Source organism: Bombus vancouverensis, chromosome 13 (assembly GCF_051014615.1).
Source record: "Bombus vancouverensis nearcticus chromosome 13, iyBomVanc1_principal, whole genome shotgun sequence".
In the NCBI taxonomy this organism is placed as follows: Eukaryota; Metazoa; Arthropoda; class Insecta; order Hymenoptera; family Apidae; genus Bombus; species Bombus vancouverensis.
Genome location: NC_134923.1, coordinates 2,674,335 through 2,698,790, shown reverse-complemented (window position 1 = coordinate 2,698,790; position 24,456 = coordinate 2,674,335). Strand labels below are relative to the sequence as shown.

Below are 24,456 nucleotides of genomic sequence, written 5' to 3'. Positions count from 1 at the left end.
CGTGACTTCTTTTCTTCTCTTGAAAGTAAGAGTTTTTTCGCTCCTAATTTTAATGACTGTTACAACCGTTCGCGGAGAGACGCGGTCGCGAGGAAAACGCGTCAGCGAGAGGCGTAAATTCTCGCTACGACGCCAGGAAATAGTCGTTCCCCTGTTTCGATTAAGATAACAGGGGTAGTTCAATGAATTTAACACTGTATTAACAGGTTAACATAAAATGGTATATTTGACAATATTTAACAATAATATGATGAACACGCCACAAATTGGATGGAGTGTCCCTGAAATCTCGTTCTCGAAAACTTGTTAGCGAATCTCCGATGAGGTAGTGACCGGGAGTAAGGACAAGAAGGTTGTTTGGATCTGATGATATTGGAGTCAGCGGGCGGGAGTTGAGGATAGACTCGATTTCAATGATAAGTGTGTTGAAGTTTTCGAATGTTAAAAGCTCGTTACCTACGACACGTCTGAGATGTCGTTTGAAGATGTCGTTCACTGCAGCCTCCCACAACCCGCCGAAGTGAGGTGAGTTGGGAGGAATGAAGCGCCGTCGGTCGGCTAAAAAGGACTGAACCTTTACCTTATGATCGTCGGACTGCAGGAGGTTTCGGAGCTCTCGTAATTCGTTGTTGACGCCAACGAAGTTGGTACCGTTGTCAGAGTAGATTGTTACACAGAATCCTCGGCGAAAGATGAATCTTCGCAGAGCAGCAATGAAGGCCTCGCTAGTGAGGTCGCTGACCAGCTCGATGTGGACTGCTTTAATTGCAAGACATACAAAGATTGCTACATATACCTTGATTTTACGTCGGTTGCGATCCTTTCGTTCTTTGATGTAAGATGGTGCGCAATAATCGATTCCGACGTTGGTAAATGGCCGAAATTCCGTTATCCGTGCGGTTGGAAGGTCGCCCATTGCGTAATCCACTGGAGGTGGATTGGCTCGGCAGCAATGAACGCACTTCTTCAGCGTGCTCCAAACTTGACTATGGCCGTCGATAAGCCAATAAGTTCTTCTTAGGGCATATAAGGTAGTTTGAGTTCCGGAGTGGAGGTTTAGGAGGTGTTCATGCTCGATTATGAGCGCTGTAACTGAGGATTTGGGTAGAATGATTGGATGTTTTTGATTGAAAGGTATTGGTGAATGACTGAGTCGGCCTCTGACTCGCAACATCCCGTCCTTATCCAGAAATGGATTGGGTTGTTGTAGTTCCCCTTCACTGCAAAATTTCGATCTGTTCGGAGAGTACGGATTTCATCTGAAAAATAACAGAGTTGTAATAATTTGACCAGTTTGTTATGCGCATTGGTTAAATCATGCGTGGTTAGAGGTCTCCCTCGATCCTGTTTTTGTCTCCATCGAAGGCAACGAGCAGTGATTCTTATTAGCTTGGGCCAAGAAGAAAATCTCTCCAGTAGACTGTGGTCAGCCGGAGTCAAGACAGGTCTGCTCCGGTATTTCGATTAATGGTACTGGGTTCCACGTCGGCCAGTATCTTTCAGGTTGTTGGAGCCACTTCGGTCTATGTTGCCAAATGGTTGGTCGCAGGAAGTCTTCGGGTGATTGGCCTCGAGATATGAGATCCGCAGGGTTATCGGTGGTGGGAATGTGACGCCAATCTGAGGTGTGAGTCTTCTTTTGAATTTCTGCCACGCGATTAGCGACAAAGGTTTTCAGCGTATGGGGTGATGTATTAATCCGATGAAGAACGATGGTAGAATCAGTCCAATAAACGGTCCGAGGAATGTTGCTTGGTAAGGCTTGAAGGACTGTAGTGGCCAATGATATGAGAAGAAGTGCTCCACTCAGTTCCAGCCTTGGAATGGTTTGTGATTTGAGCGGAGCCACCTTTGACTTCGCAGTGATGAGTCGTGTCTAGACATGACCATCCGGAGTGATGGTGCGAAGGTATGCCCCATACGCCCTTTCGCTGGCGTCACAGAACCCGTGTAACTCAATTTCTGCTGCAGACTTGATTATGGTTTTACGTTAAAACGGAAACTTTACGTTATTTAGCAATAGTAACTGCGCATAGTATTTACTCCATTCTGTATGTAAGTCAGTCGGAAGAGATGCGTTCCAATCAATTTTTAATGTCCAAAGCCGTTGGAGCAGCATCTTAGCTCGAACGATCACTGGTGCCAGTAATCCAAGAGGGTCGTAGATCTTGGCGATTTCGGAGCTGATTGTTCTTTTCGTAATACGAGAGGCGGTAGAATTTTGACGGAATATAAGATCGAATCATCAAAGGAATTCCAAAGAACACCCAGCGTTTTAAAGGTTTGAGATTCACCTAGTAGTAGCTTATAGTTTATGTCCTGTTCGGAAAGTCCTCGTAGCAGTTGCCGGTCGTTCGATGCCCATTTTCGAATGTTCAGGCCGGCTAGCTTAAGCAATTCTGTGAGCTCCGTTCTCAATGATCGTACCACGACCTTTGTATCAACTCCTGTGAGAACATCGTCTGCGTAGAAATCTCGCTATAAGACTATCGCCGCTCGTGGATACCGATGTCCTTCGTCGTCCGCCAGTTGTTTGAGACACCGAATGGCTAGATAAGTAGCCGCTGACAACCCGAATGTCACTGTGTTAAATTGATAGGTGTCAACTTCTCCATCAGAGTTGCGCCACAAAATTTGTTGGAATTTCCGATCCTGTGGACACACAAGAAATTGTCTATACATTTTTTCAACATCGCCTGTAAATACATATTGATGAGAACGAAATCTTAGGAGAATGAAAAACAAGTCATCTTGTAGTTTCGGTCCCGTATGAAACACGTCATTTAATGAAACTCCGGTGGTGGTTGGTGCAGATCCGTCAAACACGACTCAGAGTTTTGTAGTTTGGCTGGACTCTTTGATCACGCCGTGATGTGGCAGAAAATATCCGTCGTCCGTGCAATGGTCCGCGGTAATCTTCGTCATGTGTCCTAATTCCAAGTATTTTCGTATTACGGCGTGATAGTCGGCTTCGAATTGTTTGTCTCGTTGGAATCGACGGCAGAAGGATGTGAGTCGCTTCATCGCCATGGTTTTAGAGGATCCAAGCGAAAGAGTTGTTTCGTTAACAGGGAGAGCGACAATGTATCGCCCTTCGTTGGTGCGTTGAACGTGATTTTGAAGGTATTCCTCGCATTGTCGTTCCGCTTCCGAAATGTGTGAAGTTGCCTTTGCCGATTTCCCAAAAACGGGCGAGGTCCGCCTGTAAAGCCGTCGTAGAGGCGTGAAATGCGTATGCTGATGATTGCGAGGTTGGGCTCCCCCCGATGACCCATCCGAATCGAGTTTTTTGCAGACGCAAGTTGGGCCCGTTTGATTGACTTATATCAAGTTGGCCGACACAGAGTGATGCTAGTGTTGGTCCGGCGCTCAATAAGATTTCGATCGGAGCAGGTCTATGGAATCTTGGATCGGATATCGTTGGTATGATTAGGAACGTCAAAGTGCGTTCGTATGTGCCGTCAATGAAGGTGATCGTGGCCGTGATATAGCATTTCGAGGTTGTCAATAACGTGTTGAGCGTTCCGATTGGGACCGAACAATTCCGTTGGTTGACTTTTAATGAGTTAGCGAGTTTTTTAATGATAAAGTTCATGCTAGAGCCGGTGTCTAGCAGAGCTCTACAACGGAATGGTTGAATTTTATTGTTTAAGATGTTGACCTGCGCCCTGACTAACAAATCGTGATGTAGAGGTTCAGAAGGAAGCGAGGTCAATGAGTCCGTTTTCTGTGGTTCGGTCCCTAGCAAAGTCGTCTGATGTCGTCATTGTATTGCTTGTCGTTTAAGACTGGACGATATATTTGATTCGGGTGCCTTTGTTCGCGATAACCGAGATTCGCGTTTCGGAGATGTTCGAGGAGACATTCGGGGAGACGTTCGGGGAGGCGTTCGAGGAGACGTTCGGGGAGATGTTCGGGGAGACGTTCGGGGAGACGTTCGGGGAGACGTTCGGGGAGACGTTCGGGGAGACGTTCGGGGAGACGTGGATACACGTCTCGAACGATGTGACGAACGCGGGGTCGGTGAACTAGGCGATGATCGACCGTTGGATGATCGGTTGCTCGACGATCGACCGCTCGATAATTGGCTTATATGTGTTCGCGACTTGCCATGACCTTGGTCTTGATGCAAATATGTGTGGTGTTGCTGTCTTTTTTTTTTTATTAACGTGGAAGAAATCTGGGGAAAAGCAGCGTAGTAGTACCGGACACCAACCGACTAAAACCTCCACGATGACCGTCCCGGCTGCGATCGAGAGGGGCCCGGGAACCGGTGTGAACGACACACCGCCCCCCCCCCCCCCGCGCGCTCCCGTAATAGAGCGATGTGCGGCCACGTCACACCGCGCCTCGTTGCCGGAGCCGCCGCGCCGGTTCCCCTACCGGACTGCTTTGCGACCCCGGGGCACTGAGCTGCCAGCGCCTAAGTTTGCACCCCACGTGGGGGCGCGGCGGACCTAGCGCGTCTCACCGAAGCGCGTCCACAGCCTCTGCCGCGCCCTTGCCGGTCAATCTTCTCGGAGTGAGAGTACCGCACCCTCACCCTCTCCAGGGCCTCTTTTCGAAGCATAATCTGCTTACAGAAGGAGGTCACGGTCCTCCTTCTTCTCTCGCTTACCAACAATACCTCGAGGTTCGCCGGCGGCGAAAGGTCCCATTCGATTTCCACAATGAGGTCGCAGCGCGGCCGCGCCCACGCCGGGCAGTATTCCAGCGTGTGTTGCGCCGGACCCACGCTCGCATCGCAGTGGTGGCAACGCGCGGTCGCCCCTTTCCCGATTCGGTGCAGATACTCACCGAAGCAACCGTGTCCGATGAGCACTTGCGTCACCATATAGGTCAGGGGAGGCCCGCCGCCGTCCAACCAAACGTCCCAGTTTGGAAGGACGACCCCGAGGACTCTTAGCTCCAGCGCGCCCGTTCTCGTGTCGAAGCTGACGCGCCATCTGTCGTGCAAAGCCTGCCGAGCCCGAACCCTAACGTCGGCGCCCACCAGGCCGACCCCGCCCGACAAGTATTGTCAGACTTCGTTGACAGGTGCTTTCCTCGGCGTCTACTTATCGCCACACAGAACCCGGGCACCCCTAGGGCCATAGGCGTTGGGATTACGCCCAACCATCGCGCAAGGCACCCAGTGCCTTGCTACCTCGATTAGCTAACCCTGCAGGGGCTGCCGCTTGTCTCAGGTCGAAAGGGGCACATTCTAAGCCCTTCTGTCTCTCCAGGACGGTTTCGGAGCAGGTGGGACGCTGCTCACCCGCCGAAGGCCATTTGAGACGAGCCAGTACCCCTTAAATCGGCCCTCTTGCCAGCATCTTGGTCATCAACCAATGCCACCACGAGTCCAAACCCATAATTGGCCGAGCAGAGGGATCGCTACTCCCTCGGGGCTTACACACGACCCCCGCGGTACCATCCTAAGTCATTGGTGGGACTATCGTGTGGATGTACGGCCACGTCACTGCCGGTCGGCGACCTGCTAACCGTGCTCGGCAGTTCCAGATGGGACTCACGTAAGCGGGGGCCTCAAGGTACAAAGTACCCGGGAACTTATCCTGACGGTCCCGTCCTTGGCATCAGGGGTGCGCTACTACCCAAGGACACGTAGAGAGAGTGTAACCGTACCTTACGTCTTACACTCCCGGCGACCTTCCCTGCGGTGTATATAGAGGACTCACGTAAGCGGGACGCTTGTCCCGACGGTCCTCCCTGGCTGCGGGAACGTGGGTTTGCCAGCCCCCATAGACTTACATAAGCAAGTCCTCCCTGCGCGAGATCCCGCCCGACAGACCCCGGGTGTCGAGATAAATCTCGCGACACTTCAATTCGAACGGGGAACCCGGCGAGCACCGCCGCTGCTGCCGCCGAAATGGTGCGGAAACCCCTCACTACCCTGATGGCTACCGTCCCGCGCAGCCTTCTGACCGCTAGGAGACTACGACGGTTGGTCATCCGGTCCTCCCCTCAGATCGGAACTCCGTAGAGGAGCCTCGATCGTACCACTTCGGCGTACAGCCGGCGCACTCCGACGTCGGGCCCGCCCAGCCGAGGCAGCAAACTTCCTAAAGCGTTCGCCGTCGCCTCGACAGACGGTGCCAGGCGCTCGAAGTGAGCGCCGAAGGTTCAGTGGCTGTCGAGGGTCAAGCCCAGATACTTCATGCTGGTTCGGACCCCGATCTCAGTCTCCTCCAATCTCAGGCGATAACCTGCCGCAGGCGTCCCGTGATCGGCCCTGCGGCAGAACCACATTGTTTCGGACTTTTCGGGGGATACCCTCATTCCCAATCCCTTGATCTCGGCGACTACGCAGGCCACCGCCAGCTCTGCCAGACGGACGGCTCTACCCCATGCCGCGCCCCAGACCAGCACCAACGTGTCGTCGGCGTAGCACGCCAGTGCCGAGTTCGGAGTCCGAAGCACCGCGTCGTACGCGATGTTCCATAATAACGGACCCAACACCGAACCCTGCGGGACTCCGCGGTGTACAACCCTCCCAGTCATTCCTCCGTCCCAGACGGTGTAGACGATACGCCAGTCCCGGAGGAACGCCCGGAACACACCCCGCAGGTACGCGGGCACCCGATGAAATTCGAGGGCCGTATATCGTGTCCCAGGGAATGCTGTTGAAGGCGTTGACCACGTCTAGTGACACGGCCAACGCCACGTAACCACGCCGCTCGGCCCCCTCGACAAAGGAGTGGACACGGGCGACAGTGTCGGTCGTTAGACCACCCTCTCCGGAAGCCGAACTGGCCGTCGTGCAGTCCGGGAACACTCCGGGACTCCAATGCGACTCCAAGCGGGCAGCCACCACTCTCTCCAGCAGCTTGCCAGTCTTGTCTAAAGGGCACACCGGCCGGAAGGCGGAAGGCGTGTCCGGAGAGCGCCCTGGCTTTGGCAGCAGGACTATCCGCCCCTCCTTCTATGAAGCGGGGAATTCACCCCGAGACAGGCATCCGTCGAACAGACGCATTAGTCTCGGGGCCAAGACCCCGGCGACGTCCTTCCACAGGTGGGCCGGGACTCCATCGGGACCAGGAGCTTTCCGCGGTCCGATCCTCCCGACGGCTCCGGCCACGTGGTATCGCTGTCTGCAAATGCAACATGAACCGGCGGAACATTGAGTAAGTGCATGTCCCTTGCCTAAACAATTAGTACAGAGTGACGCCCTTTTGGCGGTTTCAAGGCGTTCCTTGGGCGACTTTGCTTTGAAGACATCACAATTCCATATTTCATGTTGTCCTTGGCAGTTTGGACACACCAACGTCTTATGTGTAGTGGTGAATGTGTGACTTCGCGGCGCGTTTTGTCGCTGACGGTTATGTTGATCGGACGCCCTTTTTATCGCGGTTGATGTTGAGCTTGTCCTATCGCCGTTCGTCCGTGTTTTAAGAAAGTCTACCAGGTGCGTATATGACGGCATTTTCTTGTCAGATAATGTGCGTTGCCATTTGCGAATGATGGCTGAGGGTAGCTTCGATGTGAATAATTTGATAAGAACGACGTTTGATATGACTGGTTCGCCGAGTTTCTCTAATGCTTGGAGATTTACTTTGACCGTCTCGAGAAAATCATCTATGGCTTCGGGTGTCTCTTTGGTTATTTTCGGATAGTCGAAAATCAAGTCCCAGTGGCGCATGCAGACTTGACTGTGGCAATTGAATTTTCCTTTAAGAACGTCAATAGTGATTGAATAATTTAACTCTGTGATGTCTAACGATTGGATACTTCGCGCGGCCTTTTGCGGTCAAGGAGGATCGGAGATAATGAAATTTTTGTACGGGTGTAAGTCGCTCGCTTCGATCTATAGTGGACGAGAAGGAGTCGTAAAATGAATGCCAATTCTCGATGGTACCGTGGAAAGTAGGCAAATGAATTTCTGGTAGTTTAATTGATGTCGACTCGGCGACATTAGATGACTCGCAGCTTAGCGATTTCGACGACGATGTTGGTGCATCATCCATGAGAGTGTGTATTCGTACTACCAGATCGTAATATGTGTTTGTTATTTCGAAAACGCGCGCGTCTTCTTCCTCGCCTAAATCTTCTAATTCTTCTTGTAATAATCTGTATTGTTTCCACGTGTCGACGAGCAGTGTCGTGTAGGTCGTTAACACGTTGACCGCCACGACACCCGTATTCGGGTGTCGCTTATTTGACTACTTGCGAAGGATCGTCGTAGGTATTTGAAAAGATATTCGCGCCTATGATCACGTATGCCGCCTTCTTCTGTGGAAAAGATAACGGACCAAAATCGACGTGTCTAGATCTCGCTGCTTGGTGACAACTATACGCTCGTCGATACATTGTGTATGTTCCGTCGGGCAGATAAGACGATCTGTCTGCGACACTGTAGGACCGCGAGCGACGGTTAGAAATACAGCTTGCGGTAAGCCTCGTGGCGTAACAATGACCTTGAAATATGTTCTTGAGAATTCTGTAATATATATGTCGTAGATGAAAGGACATTGGAACCTCCCTTTTGGAATGTTGGGGAAAACCCCAATACCCTAGTCCAGACTTTTACTATAGCCACACTTAAGTAATAAAACTAAGAAATAGTTGTAATATTCTAATCCGATTATGGGTGCTCAAGGTTTATGACGATGGGCTTGAACTCGAAGTGACATAACAGGTCACTGAGCGTAGCCACGGTCACGGGAGGGACGTGTACCTAACAGAAATATGGAATAATTATATAGCACTCCTTAAAGGCAAAGATTGACCCGAGAGGTGGAGAGAAGACTATATAAGGGCAGTTCCACTTGGATTGCAACGGAGTCTATTCAACTTGCACGTTGAGTGACATCAGGATCGTGTATCCTCATTTGGATTACACATTGTTGCTATGCAATGGAGAAGGCATTAACAAGTGCAAATACGACTACTACAGAATTTGACAAGTAACCGCGGTAATCAGACACTCGAGAAGCTAATGACAATGATCCTAGGTCCAACAACGAATCCGCGATCAACGGGGTAACAGAATACGCTTTCTTCCAAAGCCCAGGTCGTAATCGACTTGCTTGGCTACGGTGAAAGTACTACTTGTTACGACCGTTCGCGGAGAGACGCGGTCGCGAGGAAAACGCGTCAGCGAGAGGCGTAAATTCTCGCTACGATTCGGTGAATCGACGCCGCGAAGTAGTCGTTCCCCTGTTTCGGTTAAGATAACAGAGGTGGTTGATTGAATATGACACAGTAGTAAGTTATATTTCACCGTTTATTCCACAACTTCTAACGAGGATAGTTACACTGGTGCGTGTGTACGAGATGAGTGAGTGACTGATCTGCGGGTGTGTATACCCGCTCGAAGGATGTTGACCGTTCGAAGGATGTAAAATCAGTACCGTCTTGGGAGACGATGATGTGTCGGAGGAAAGCTAAGGATGGGTGTGTCTAGCGCACGGGACCATCGGATTTGTTGGTGCCGATGTTATTTAGGAAAGTGAGGGAATAGGCTTCGTTTCTAATTGGTTAAACGAAGGGTCTTAACCGCCCTCGAGAGAAAGTGGTTAGTGGGAGGAAAGTTGCAGCGTGCGTGAGAAAAACCAACTTTCCCTTGTCCAGCCGTGGTAGACAATAGTCTTTAGAAATTCCTCGGAACCAGATGTTTGTTTGAAGGACCTTAGCAGGCAAGTGACTCGGGTTTATGACGGATGCTTAAGGCTATTGAGGGTACGCCGTACGGAAAAGCGGACAGTCTGATCGCAATGGCCTGATGGGCCATTCTCGATTTCGCATCCAAATGTATCTCTTTTTTCTGGATCGTACGACCACACAGAGTTTGATTATATTGTTCCCCCGGGTGCATGTGGATTTATCACACGACCTCAACAAGCTTCATAGCATTATCACTCATGGTGCATGTGAACTCATTACACGACCTTAACAGGTTTTATAACATTATCACTCATGGTGCATGTGAATCCACTACACGACCTTACCGAGCTTCATAACATTATCACTCATGGTGCGTGTGAATTTATCACACGACCTTACCGAGCTTGATAACATAATCTGCTAGACGGTATGAGCATTGTGCTTATGATCCTCCGAGATCGCGGTACTCATATCGCCATGATCACTGCTCTCGCTATCGCTGCAGACATCCAACTCAGCGGGAATACAACTATCTGGCATTTTTCTCAATCTGTCGTGACTGTATTTATAGAATCGTTTACCGTCTACTGTTTTCGAAACACACCTAACTCCTTCCAAAATTTCAGCTATTACAAACGAGTCCTTAAATTTTGGATCTAATTTAGTTTGATTTTATTTCCTCGTTTTTGCGTAATACAAAATCACCAAGATTAAACCTAACTACTTTAGCTTTAGTTTCGTCAAATACACCTTTATCGTATCTAGCACTAATTTCTATATTCTCTATTGCCTGCGGTCTTACATCAGAGATATCTACTTCTCTTTCTTCGATATTATCGAGTATCAAGGAGTCGTAAGGTCTTTGCTGTTCTACCAATTAATAGTTCCAATGGACTCGATTTAGTCACGCGGTTGGTGGTGCAATTCAAAGCCAATTGTATTTTGCCAATCGCGTCTAGCCACGATCCTCCGGTCGTTTCTATGATTGTGAACATAATTTTCAACGTACCCATAATACGCTCTACCTGTCCGTTGGCCTTACTCGCACCGGTTGAGATTAAGTGGAGTTTAGTATTTACCTTGGCAGAAATCTTGGAATTCTTTACCCGTAGGACACCTCTCTTGATCCGCTGTTATCTGGCAAGGACTGCCGAATAAAAATATAGCATTTAAGTGCTTTAACGGCACTAAGGGAATCTATTTTACGAGTATGATGCAGATATACGAATTTAGTGAAGACGTCGACCAAAACAATGACATATTCTTTCGAATTACTTTTACCGCTTAGTTTGCCCGTTATGTCCACGTGAACTGTATGCCAAGGTATGCTGGTCTTAGGTATAGGATGTAATTCAGCTTGTATTTTACCTGAACTGGCCTTCGAAACTTGACAAGCATGACAGTTCTTTACGAATTTACGAACATATTTCGCCATTCCTTCGAACCAGTAATACTCGTACAGATTTTCAAGCGTTTTATCCCAACCTAAGTGCATAGTTGACTGGTGCACATGGTTAATAACGGACCACCTAAAACCTCTTGGGACAATGGGCAAGAAGAGAGTCCTGCCTTCTCTTTGTATTTTACGATAAATGGTACCAGATCGTAATTCATACGCATTTGTGACATCTTCCGCGAGCTCATCATTTTGCAATTTAGTGACGATTTCTGAAATTTGAAGATCCCGACGTTATTCTGCTAACAGTCAATCTTCTGAGATTTCGGTCAAATTAATTTCTTTTCTTTGACTTTGTTAATTATACTATGATCAATGTCTATGGGATTCCGCGGAAAGAAATCTACGTGAGCCATTCGTTTACCTTCTCGATACACAATATCAAAATTAAAAGTTTGTAAGTAAGCCCACCACTTGTAAACCCTGTCATTTAAATGGACCTTATTACTAGATGCCTTCAAGGAATTACATTCCGATATAAGTACATAGATAACCGTTGATCAGCCTTCTTTTTCAAGATATTTGCAAAAAAGCTCCGAATAAATTACAATTACGATTGCATCCTATTTTGAAGTAAACGGTCGCATTTTTATATAACCAATCTAAACTTAACCCACTGATGAGAATGATAACCAGTTTTAATATTGTATAAATAAGAAAAGAAAAATCACTGGTTTATAGATTGGGCGGGAGTAATATCCTGCTGCCAATACCGGCGGGCAACGCTGACGTGGAATAATTTTCGATAAATCGGTATGTGGAATTGCTTAAAAACTTATCAAATATGACCTACCGTCGTTGAAATATTATTTACAGCATAAATATTTGTGAAAGAAATCGTTAAACAATACATGTAGTATTAAATATAAATTATTTATAACTTGAAATCTAAAGCCAAGCGACGATTATATGTATAGGCAGAAATTGTTCGGAATATTGACCATGACGATATATTTCGAGGTCACTGAAATCAGCGACATCGCCCTTATTCTCAGTAATTAGCAAATAATTTTTTAATAAACTTGTTGCATAATATCATTCTGTTTTGAATATTTCAAACACTTTATTTACCTTTTTGATTTTCTTTCTTCTCGTGACTCGTTAAAACCGTATTAAAATCCTACAATCAGATTTCTTCTTTTTAATATCTTGTACATACATGTAGTCTTAGATTACCAGAAGAATCTTATTACCGAGTTCGATGTGATAGTTTATTTTTGAACTGCATACATTGTCCGCATACATACTTTTCCTGTTTATATAACAATCTTCAAGCAATTGCATAATCGACTTACGCGTTCGTTTGCGCGAAACAGTTGCAATTCATACAATGCTGATGTCAAAACCTCAAAATTAGAAAGAGAATTCGGTTTTGTGCTCGATTCAAGCGGTTCACGAATACTTTTCTTGTTATATTTAGCCGGTAATAAATTCAACATTATTTTACGGAGTCGGAACGTTTACGATGACCGTTGAAAACACGTAGGCTGTGGTCTATCTTGGAGAACTCGTCGAGGTTACCGCGTTTTCCTGGCTGACACTGGAAGAGATGTGAAAACAGGAAAGTTCGGAACAACGTTCGATTCGCGTGTGACACGCGCTGGAAATGAGCGTGTCGTTTCTAATGCAATATATAAGTAAGTTTATATTTTTGATTGTACGCTAGAAGAATTCCATTTATCTGAATCCCATTTACTGCAACAAAATCATAAAATAACCATTATGAGTTCAAATGAAACCCACAAGGAAAGGACATGATCAACAATTTTCAAAATTCAATTAAATAGTTCCGTGTTATTAAAACTGTTCGTTTATTTTGATATGAGACCAAACATATTTTTTCACTCTATCGAGGATCTTACAAATGTCAAATTGTGATAATATCGAATATGTGGTAATAATATTAAATATATTCTCAATTATTTAGAAACTTAGCAATATTATTGTATCTTTTTCGTTTGTTTTTCGATAATCAATTATAAACATCTTCTCTATCGTTTTCTATTACCCTTTCTCAATTACGAACTAATTTTTCTATTTATATGTTATGAAATCTATGTGCATATCCTTACATTTAGTTGATAATATATGACGATTCTTACAGATGATATGAGATTACTTCTGTTATGAAAAATTTATTTTAGATCCTTCATTCAATTAGCATTTTTTACGTCTCTTAATACGTGCTATAAACCTATAAATTTTGAACTCCTGAAATTGTTAACATTCACAGGGTAATCAGCAGGGTCCTGAGTACCAACCGATTTTAATTTTTTAATTTTTAATTTTCTCTATTTTTCGATTAGTTGAAAATTTTTTGTATTGTTCAGTTGTACTTTGTTTCGCATTTTAATCATATCGTAATATGCAAAATAGGTGTAGGAATTTTTCTTCATGTTTGAAGAAATGTTCATGATCGTCTAATCAAAAGTTTAAAAAATTTCGTGTCTGTCGCGATGGATAAGGATGATAATTTTCTTTGTATTATGAGGAAAAGAAATTGACGTGATCGCTTTTTGTTTTCAAGTTATTAAAGCTTTTTATCAGTCAGTACTCTGCCGACCATTCTGCACAAACATCGTTTCTATCGATTATTGTATAATCCTTGTCGCTCATAACCAGACGTCAGATTTTTATGCAATTGCGGGGAATCTAAAAATACAAAAATATCCAGAATGCATATAGTATGCAAAAATACAGAAAATATTTAAAATAAAGTAGTCATAATATTTAGTGGGTACAACAAATCTCTGTTTAACAAATCTGTAGATTTGCATTTGCATGAATGTTCGTAGCTTACTTGTAACAAATTATTTTTAATACTGAAAGCTCTTTCTTTAGTGTTCGTTTCGAAGATGTAAAGAAAACATACTTGACAGAACCAAATGAAGAACACTGGTACTTCTAGTATTATAATGATGTGTGTAATAAGCTTTCGCAAAAGTAAATACATTTCTTGAGAAACACACGCTTGAAGTAAAAATGGAACGACGTGCAGATTTCTAAATAAGTAGTTTCGATAAATTTATGTGTCCTCTATGTTTGTTATTACGAGTAAAAGTTTAGTAACATTGGGAACGTTAGAGAATACACTTCGATTGTTCTATTTAAGGAGAGCGCTTGGGCTGTTTCGTCTGAAACTCCATTCAATTATACGGACGTGTGAATAAACTGCATATTTATGCACTTTCGTCACCGATGCTGTGTGTAAAGGCTCCATCGTGATTCACATACAATACACTTCGGCTTACGGTTGAAACAGACTGAGGTAAATGAATATTAAAGCAGGAAATCGATCATCAACTTGTGAAACACGCTTTTAATACATCCTTTTTTCTATTGTACCAACTCTCTACGGTCCTGTGCTGAATTAAGATTCGAAATTCCATGCATTTCAATTGATTCCAGTTTTAATATACGTACACATAAAACATACTCTTTCGAGTTATAAATTAATTTGATGGAAATATTTCAACGTGCATATGTTACTATTCACGAAATTATTAAAATACTGCCAAATTGTGAACAGCTTTTGGAAATAGATCATTATTATTTAGTTGGAATAAACTGTAGAATAAGACTAAGGAAGTGAATGCGCGAGAAGCTGAAAAATACAAAATGGAAAATTCAGAATGTTAAGAAGTTCGGTAGATTCGTTATTTTATTAACATTCTTAATATGGAGAAATTTTTATAGAAATAAACTAACCTGTGTAAGAATCAGTGAATATATTTAAAAAAAAATACGACAAATAAAATGTGAGCTGGTAAATTTAGTTAACATTCTTATTTCCACGATATTCATTGCATATAAAGAATTATCAAGTAGAATAATAATTTCAGAAACTAGCTATAGAAGTATAGATAAATTTTATTCTATTTGTAAATAATTCCTCCTCTTGCATGTTTTCAAATTGTCAAAGTGTTTGTACGAATAGCTTATTTATTACAGATAATATGTATAATAAGTAGAGAAACTGCAGACAAATGCTTGCGACCTATAAATAATTTGAGAATAATGTTTGGGAATATTAAAAAATGGAGTTATTGACTATTTTCGCTTATATTGTCCATTTCTTTTAATTCGATCTAATTTATCAAATTAAAAATGACAAAAATAAAGTAGAAGTAAACTAAACTCATTTCGGTTACACGTTGTGTGTCAAATTCAACAAAGCATATTATAGTTACTGGTACGCTCAACTCCATGTAACTCTTAAATAAGGACGAACGAGATATAATAATAATATATGTAGGAAATAATATAATACTAGTAGGTTTGGTAACGGTATGATTGTTACAATATCGTTTAATGCTCCGTCAATCTATGTTTACGCAGTCGCCATTCGTCACTAATTACTCTCGTTACAACGGTTCTCTTTATAATACGCTGACAACACTCCTTGACAACGCTGACAACACACACCCGATATCTCCAGGCAATCCGTCCACGATACTACACTATACTACATATATATAAGATAAATATATATTAATAGTAAAGATAAAGATTAAGTAAAACATAAACACTAATCGAGAAGAAACAACTACGCTATTTCTACAAACTAGGATTCTACAAACTAATTTACCCCATATTTACAAAAGCATTTCTCGTATTATCGATGATAGAAATGGATGACAAATTGTATCATTCATACTCCATCTTTAATGTTCCATTTGCTACGTAAAGTGCTTTCGATATTACTTCGTAACTTGTGAAATTAAATTTGCTGTATAAATTGCTCGACTCGACGCAAGAAATATGAATAAAATACAAGCGAAATATAAATTTGTTTTTCTTTCTCGTAATTATGTATTGCGCGATGACGGAGTTGGTAAGAGTGCGTACACGCGTGTAATCCGGAGTTCTCAGCGTGGAATCGTGAAACACCCGCCGGAGTGTTGCGTCCTCGCTGTTTTTTAGTTCTCACCGCTTACGTCACGACCGACTGCGCTTTTCTGTTTACCATCTTCTGACGGTTTATTATTTTTTTTCTCTCTCTATTCCCTGAGAATTTGGTTATTTTTGTGAAGCGCGTTGATAGGTAAAAAGCAAGCAATGTTGCTTGCGGAACAAGCGCATTCAACCAAGTTGCAAGTGCCCGCGGATATCCGTTGCGTTAAAATTATCGAATAATCAAAGATAGAACATACCCTTTGAACTTTCGGACGTTCGCGGGGAGACGCGATTTCGAAGAAGCGCGCCAACGGGAGTCGTAAATTCCCGTTACGATTTGACAAATCGACGCCACGAATCGTTCGATCACTTATTTCTTTTGGGATAATAAGGGTGGTTGATTCAATATAACGCTGCTATTAACAAGTTAATATACAGGATGTATAGAATAAAAATTTTTCGTTTGAGGCTTTGTTTTCGAGAAAATCGACTTTGAATTTTCGCTCGGTACGCGTGCACTTTATCGCGTCTCGTTATAACGGATCTCACTGTACATCGCTGTCTCAATGGAAAAATTAAAAAAAAAAAATTTTTTTTGAAGTTTTTATTCTATATCTTCGACTTCTTTTTTCGTGTAGAATCACCCCTTTTCCGCTTGTACCACCAGTTACCAACCACCCTGTATTTTCATATTAACATAATATCGACGAAATTCTCTTTATAAAAAATTTAATAATCTTTTATTTTATAAATCATATAATCTAAGCACTAAATTTCTTAATTTAATGCCTATTTAAAGAAAAATCAAATTTTTTAGACATCAAACAATATAGTTTTATTTAGAAGATAGAAATAATTTCAAAATGATAATCTTTACCAATTAATAGGATTTCACAACAAAAGTATTTTCCAGACTAATGGATTTTTGTTATAAATAGTTTGATTTTAATAGAGATGAAGGAAATCTATCGACTAATGTTTCATGTATGATTCTATATTAAGCAAGAGTAGGTGCCTATTATCTATTTTTATCTATTTTGTTATACATCTTTTAATAAAAAATTAATCTGAAGCAATATAATTTATCGATGACTATTAATTGCTAAGCGATTATTATGTATAAAGCAATTTAAAAATCATTGCATATCGTTGTACCGTACATTGTACTGTATGTTTGTTTCCATACATATTGGACATTTATTTTAAAAAACAAACTCCTTATCTCAATAATGTAATAAGACTTTATTGTGGTCACAAACTGCAAATTTAATTTTAGGATATAAAACAAAAGAAACCCCTTTAGTGTCACTAAACAGTTGCACATTTGCACGCATTGCAAAATTTAATTGATTTGGTTATAATTTCAAAATTCCTCGTTATTTTGCAAGTTCAACGCTAACTTTCTATAAAATATCATGTTTCAGGAAGACACCTAACGGACAACGTGATACAGCAGTGTGAGAAAAGTAGAAAAGACGAGGCAGGACAGAACCCGTTGGCGGAATACAAGTGAGTACAAGCATTAAACTTGCCTTTGAAGATACTTCTGCTTTAGAATTGCACTCGCTACGACAGAAGCGTATCTTTTAACGCGGGAAATTGTAGCCATCTTGTTGCACCGTTTTACCGAGTATCATCGATAGATGCTTGAAATCTCCACAGAAATTCTGTCCAAATTTTGTTTGCTTCGTCAATGAAAAAAATTGTAATTGTATTTTATATGTATAACATTTTATTTTCTTGCGGGAAGAAATGGTTATAATTTATAACAAGTTTGTTTTTTAATTTTAAAGTTAGTAAGTAATAATTATTATAAATAAATAATTCGGCGCTGGTATAATGGTATATTAATGAAATATGATAATATCAATATCATATTGCGTAACAAGTTTAATAAAGCATCGCATTTATATAAGATGTATCATTCTTGTTCTATTATTCTTTGCACATGGATTGAACAGCTTATTTTTTCCATTATTCGAAGGCATTCGTATCTTTATCAAAAACTTTCGATATGTATATTTCTATATTCTCTAAATTATATTATAATTATATAATTGCAAAGAAATTTTTTCGTTTCTAATATTTATAGCACAGTAAATATTGAAATCCAATCTTTGTTATATCATGAAAAGGTCTGTAGTCTGATGTATATATACATATGTATGGCATATAAAACAAATAATTATTTTATTAAAATATCGTAATATTCATTTTTTTGCTTCTCCTGTCATTAAATGGTAAATATTTATCCATGTTATTTGTTTTTTAACCAATAATGTTTCTATAATATTCCTCAAAATCCAACAACGAAATACAAATAGATTCATTGTACAGTATAATACTATAATGACAGGGAAATAAAATAAAGTCCACTTCCTCTAAATGAAATTTTACATTCGACATTTGTATGTTTAATTAATTTTATATTACATAACCTAATATTACAATATTACAACATAAACCTGGTATTACAATATTATCCTATTTTCTATATATTTGTTTTACAGAAATTTCCGGTTTCGACCACGGTTTTATCAAAATTTAGATTCTACTGAAGGCATACGAGCAGGAGAACTAACCAGCCGTCTCTTGACTTGGAGAAGTCGAAGCCATCGTCCAATAAAGCTGCAGGTAAGCTGGTTCAATATTTCCTTTTGATCAATGCGAGTCCACATGGAAAATAGCTTACGGAGCAAATAGATGTTTCACGCACAGAATGACTAACTACAAACAGAACTCCGATATATTTAAAAAAACAAATATACTTCCCAGCAATACACGTAATAAAGAAAAGAATATTCAGTGTTATAATTTGTTAGAGTTATTAAAATTTTGTCTGCTACGTTATCCTGCGTTTTTAATTTTACAAACGGGAGTAAAATTGAGACGAGAGAAATGTGAGCTTATTAGCAAAGCCAAAATATAATTTATAATTTCGCAGTAAATTACTCTCGGCGATGAGATTTTTAACGAGGGTACTCACGTCAAGTATGTTTGCACTGCTGTGTTTTTCTTCTTCTTCTCTCTTTTCTCTCTCTTTTTGTCTTTCTGCGTGTTGGTTTTTTTATAAACTTCAGTAAAAATTTTCTCAGTGCTAGCGAACTAATACACTCACGCTAAAGTATCGAGCATGCCGCGCCACACATTAATGACGATGATACGCTGAAGTGGTGAACAAGATAATACGCAGCATCCGCGCTAAACTGTCCCACTGTAATTTGCAACTTGTCATCATAGATAATCCTCGTTTTGAACTAACTTAAAATCGATACACACTCGTTAACGTTACCTTCTAAGCATTCCACTATTGATTTTTATAGCATTGGCGGCAATTTTTCGCATATATAAATGTGTGTTGCGTAGGATTTCTGACTTGGATTAAACAACTACATTATTTGTTATTGAAAATAAGGAAAAACGGCTATGATGGACACGAGTTCAAGGCACGATCACAATAAACTAAAGTGCCTCAAACTCATATTGAAGGTTATTCTAAGACCATAAACACTTTTTTGCTTTCAGTATGTTGCTTATAATTACATGCCATAATGGACATCAACACGAGTTTAATGACATTGGGGTCTTGAAACGACCTTAAACAATGAAATACCGATATCAAACCATTTGATGATTTTTGATTACAATTAAATAGTATCGTTATTGTTTGCGTTATTGTTATTAGTTCTTTCTATTGCTTTTCAACAATAAATCATTATCAGTAAGTTGAACGTTTTACTTCCTTTATTATAATATTTTTAATTTGTATGGAAAATGGAAATCTTTAACATTTGCGTATTATTTTATTGCTAGATACTCGGTCAATTAAAATAACGTCACAAAATCACTCGTTCGAAATTATTATAAGACAGTGAAATCTAACGAACTTTGCAAAAAGTATAGAACGATTGTATTAATTGTTATATCTCTATACCTGTTATGTTTCTCTATTTTTTTCATTCTTATTATAGATTTAAGTCAACGACCCTTGAACTACCCTCTTGGCGTTAATAGATAGAAATAAGAACGAAAGGAGCGGAGAAAAGTTCGCGTGATGTCCAGATTAGGGTAGACTTTATTTATGTTATTTCGAGCAGATTATTACTCATTTCGTGATAGCTTAGAAGCGACAATCTTTGCTGCTGCTAACGTTCTCTGTTTCGTTTAATCAGCATGCTGTCACTATGTTAAAAAATAATAAACTTTATTTAATCACTAGTATCACTATAATGTACAAAACATTGAAAAATCTGTATTGCATACGATTCAGCTTAAAAATACTACAAATTGTATAGTTAAGTTTGAGCAGTATAATCGATATAAAAATAAAGATTATACGTTTCAATGTTTCAATCAGATTCATTAAGATTTGAAAGATATTTCTTTCTATTTATATTATATTAATGATTATTTCTTTCACAAGTACCATAGACTACGGCTTCTTGTGTATTTATTAAAAATTAAAAAATGCAGAGATATACGAAACGAACATAATATGTAAGAATGTATAAAATATCCAAAGCAAAATTATAAACTTAGAAGCTTACTTAGATTTTACTACTTCTTTAAATGTGTTCATAAAAATATGAATTTGCATACAAATTCACAGTTCGTTCATGACACATATTCGAAAGTTTCAACTTTAATAATTATACCGCGGATTGTGGATATTTATGCAAATTCGTATTTTCACGAACGCGATTGAAGAAGTAGAATATTTTTTTTTTATTATTTAATTTGTACTTTACAATTTGTCCAGCTGGACATTTGGTAAAAAGAAGCAGTAGAATATAAGCAGAAATTTGTTTCAGTTGTTAAATATCGCGTAATAAGTACTATATTTCGAACATTTTATAAACTTTCGTCACCAAGTTAAGTTCATTTTATACATTTTTGGCTATTAAATTTGTCAAAAGACTTCCTCTTCCAATCTTCATTTATTAACGTTAGCTATAACCAATGGGCATCGCGGATAGTTACCCTCGCTTCTCTAAGGAAAAGTGTGAAAAACGAATCCACGTCCTTAGTTTAAAAAACACACCCACGTCGAGCTTTCCCCCGTAATCACGCAAGAACGAACTTCACTGATTCTCATCACTACAGAGCAGTCACTTCATATTTATATTCAGTCAGTTCAATTGCTATTCCTGCCATACCAAGAAAGTCGACTTCTTCTTATATTCAACTGTAAGGGCCTTGCTCTACTACGAAAGAACAGTCAGTGCTCATCTATCGGAGTGTCATACTTCAAAGTATCGTCTACGACATTTATATCACACGTAACGGTGTAACTCTTGAGTGTATTAAGTGTTGGAAATATAAATTTTATAATCCTGTTAATCGCAGTGTTATACCACATCAATCACCTCTATTATCTTACAAGAAATAAGGGGATCGATCTGTTCGTGGCGTCGATTCTTATAATCGTAACGGGAATTTACGACTCCCGTCGATCGCGTCTCCCCGCGATAGATCGAAAATACACTAATTATATGATACAATGATGTCATGTAAGAGTTTGAAATTTTATATCGATCAACCTTGACATAAGGAAAAGGAAAAGAATCGAAGCTTTTTCATATTAAAATATTCAACCAAAAAGTATAAATTTTGTAAGAAAACTCAAAGATCCCAACCATGGGATCAGTTGTCTGGCCTTCGTCACCGTCGGTTTTAAGAAGAGGAAATGAAGACACAGGAGGAAGATACCATAAATTAAATCCTTTTCCCACATATCAGAAGTGGGATTATATGAGACAAACTATTTTTTCTTGTATATTTATTTATTTCATTCTTGCCTTTTGGCTTTGAATCGCTTCCAACTATCAGCTTTACAACCATACATAATCTTTACGATACGACGATAAATGTGTGGAAAACTAACAAGATGTATATAAAATCGCAAAATTTATAAAAATTTATAAAAGCGCAACGTTAATTCGTAATATTCGAGATCGCGTAGAATACTGCTTGAAATGCGTCCGCGTTGACCATCGTACAAAGAATATCAAAGTCGTTGCAGTTGTAAAATCGTTAGAGCCCGCTAGGACTCCGCGCAGTAAGGAGAAGGGCCTAGTCCCTCAAGTGTTTTCACTTTCTCTTCTAAAAATCGACGTTAAGGAAGGTGAGCGCTCCGATCGTTCGAATATTTACATCTTCTTGCAATTTATAGTTTTGAGTAATGCAATGGAGAATATATTTGGCACGGTTCTGCACGAAATCATATTTTATATCCGGTTTTCCTTCATCAGAAATATTTTCACGATCAAGGTCAGTTGATTAGCCTGAATAAAAGTCGCGTACAAACGCGGTGTCTCTTTGTTCTTGCTCTGCCGCATATTTATTTTTCGTCTTTTCCCTCTTAGAAAGAGGGGAAGCTAGCATGGTGAAATCGCAAGAAGGGATGCCGTTTAATTCGTGGGCATGCGCTCACCATCATGGGGGAGTAGTCGTTGCAGAGGGGTTGCCGCCTCTCTTTGGGGTAATGTTATTGATCAGAGTTTCTTCTGTCCCACGAAATGGCTCAAGTGTATCACGCCATGGGGAATCGAGCTACGATTTTTCCCCCTTGCTTCCAGCGTAGAAACTGTGGCTGTTGGATTTGATATAAACTTCTGAGTTTTCTGGAATATCTGTGTACTTGAAAAAATTATTAGGTCATCGTCATATTTTTCGTTCAAGAAATATTTTTTTTAGAATGGAGATTTTGTACGAATATCGCGTTATGTATTTATTAACATTGCCATTTTTACAGATGGATCTATTTCTCAACAAAAAGAGGTCAAGGTTTTTGTGTCTGAAAACGATAGTTTAAAAGACATTGTAACTTTAATTTTGCAAAATAATACTTGGGTTAATATGATATCTTATGGAAACTGAATTCTGCAAAAATAAAGTTAAAAAATCATAAATACGAGCAATTTATAAAGAATTAAATATCATACAAATTATATAAATATGCATGAATACATCGATAAATTTCTAAAGATCTCGAAAGCTTACATCAATTGTTTTCCATAAATAAAATTTACATTATATTCATATAGAACTACATAGTACTACATATATATTTATTTTATTTATTATTTCATAAGTGTATTCTTCTTCTTCTTCTTCTTATTATTATTATTATTATTATTATTGATTAGAATATTATTATTAATATAATGCATGTAAGCGACACAAATATTAAATATAACAATCATCGTATCATCGATTTCGTAACAATAGGCATACAATTATTCTGCCTTTATAAATGATTATGGGTCAAACGTTTTAAGTAAAAATACAACAGTAAAACAAAGCAGTATATTGTTTATATAAAGAATTTTGAACCTTTTATATGTCTTTTATTTGAAATACGAAGATTTTTTATTAAGGAAGGTGACATGAATTTTAATAGAAAAAGAAATATCGCCTTCGACCCTTTCCTGTCAGTATTATTATTGACGTAATGTACACATTGCACAAAGTAGAGCAATCGGAACAAATTTACGGATAAATCGCGAAATCACTGATTAAATCACACACCACAAACGCCGTTTTATCAATAAAGGAAATACGGTATACAGAATAATATGCGAAGTATTTGATAACCAGCGATAACGAAGAACAATAAAGAGCACCTTCCACTTGACGCACGTTGCATTCTAATCGATATACCAAGGCGCCAATCCGTTTCCTGATCCATCTACGCTCAAGAACTCGTCCCTAATGAGGTGAAAAAAGGATTTTGATTAGATATCCCAGATAAAACATTCAATAACCGTGAAACAGAGTAAATATAACAGAAAAAAGATAAGAATAAAGTAAAACATGGAGGTGATACAATCGATAGGAAAGATAATAATTCTAAGTATAAAATAGTATGTAGTTTCTTAAAGATACAGCGAATAGAAGAAAGGAATTTGTGTGGAAAAAAGGAGAAAATGTAGTTTACAGAAAAACGTGAATGAGGGGAAATAAATGACCTTGCATACATTATATTAGTAGGTATGTGAAAAGTAAGTAAGCGAAGACTTTTCCGTTCACAGGTTCGTTTGAAATTGATTGCGATTTACGCAGAAGCACGAAAAAAATTATTTTAGGCTGAGGATAGAAATTTAGTAACAAATTCTTGACATATGTAATAAAATAGGTCATTGTAAATTGAGTAAATATTCGCTATTTCGCTGTGCATGGTGTGAACTATAAAAAAAAGAGAAATAAGAATAATAGTATGGTGCGAACAAAGGAGTAATCTCAAGTATATAAATATAAAAACGCAAAGAAGTCGATGAAATGACGGATGACGTAACGTTACTTCTACTAGAAATTAAAAACGAAACAACCTCTTGTTTAACGAAACGGTGCACGCAAAAATGCAATTACACAACGTGTTCTAAAGCTTACCATAAAACAGAAGCAACCAAGAAAATAAAAAATAAGAGAGAATAAAAAGCGGCTCTAAAAAAGACTAAACTGTCGTAAAAGTGAAAAAAAAACTTAATATTACTCGATAG

General features: G+C 40.0%; 1 protein-coding gene across 5 annotated transcripts in view; it reads left to right on the top strand.

The window, feature by feature from the left end:
- The window catches only part of LOC117162117 (uncharacterized), a 104,475-nt gene that overhangs the window by 38,813 nt on the left and 41,206 nt on the right, over positions 1–24,456 (top strand). For all 5 annotated transcript variants that reach the window (XM_076623872.1, XM_033343965.2, XM_033343969.2 and 2 more), the window contains exons 4-5: positions 17,380–17,464; positions 18,466–18,589. In XM_076623872.1, coding sequence (XP_076479987.1) covers positions 17,380–17,464; positions 18,466–18,589 — 209 coding nt within the window. The remainder of the gene's footprint in view (positions 1–17,379; positions 17,465–18,465; positions 18,590–24,456) is intronic.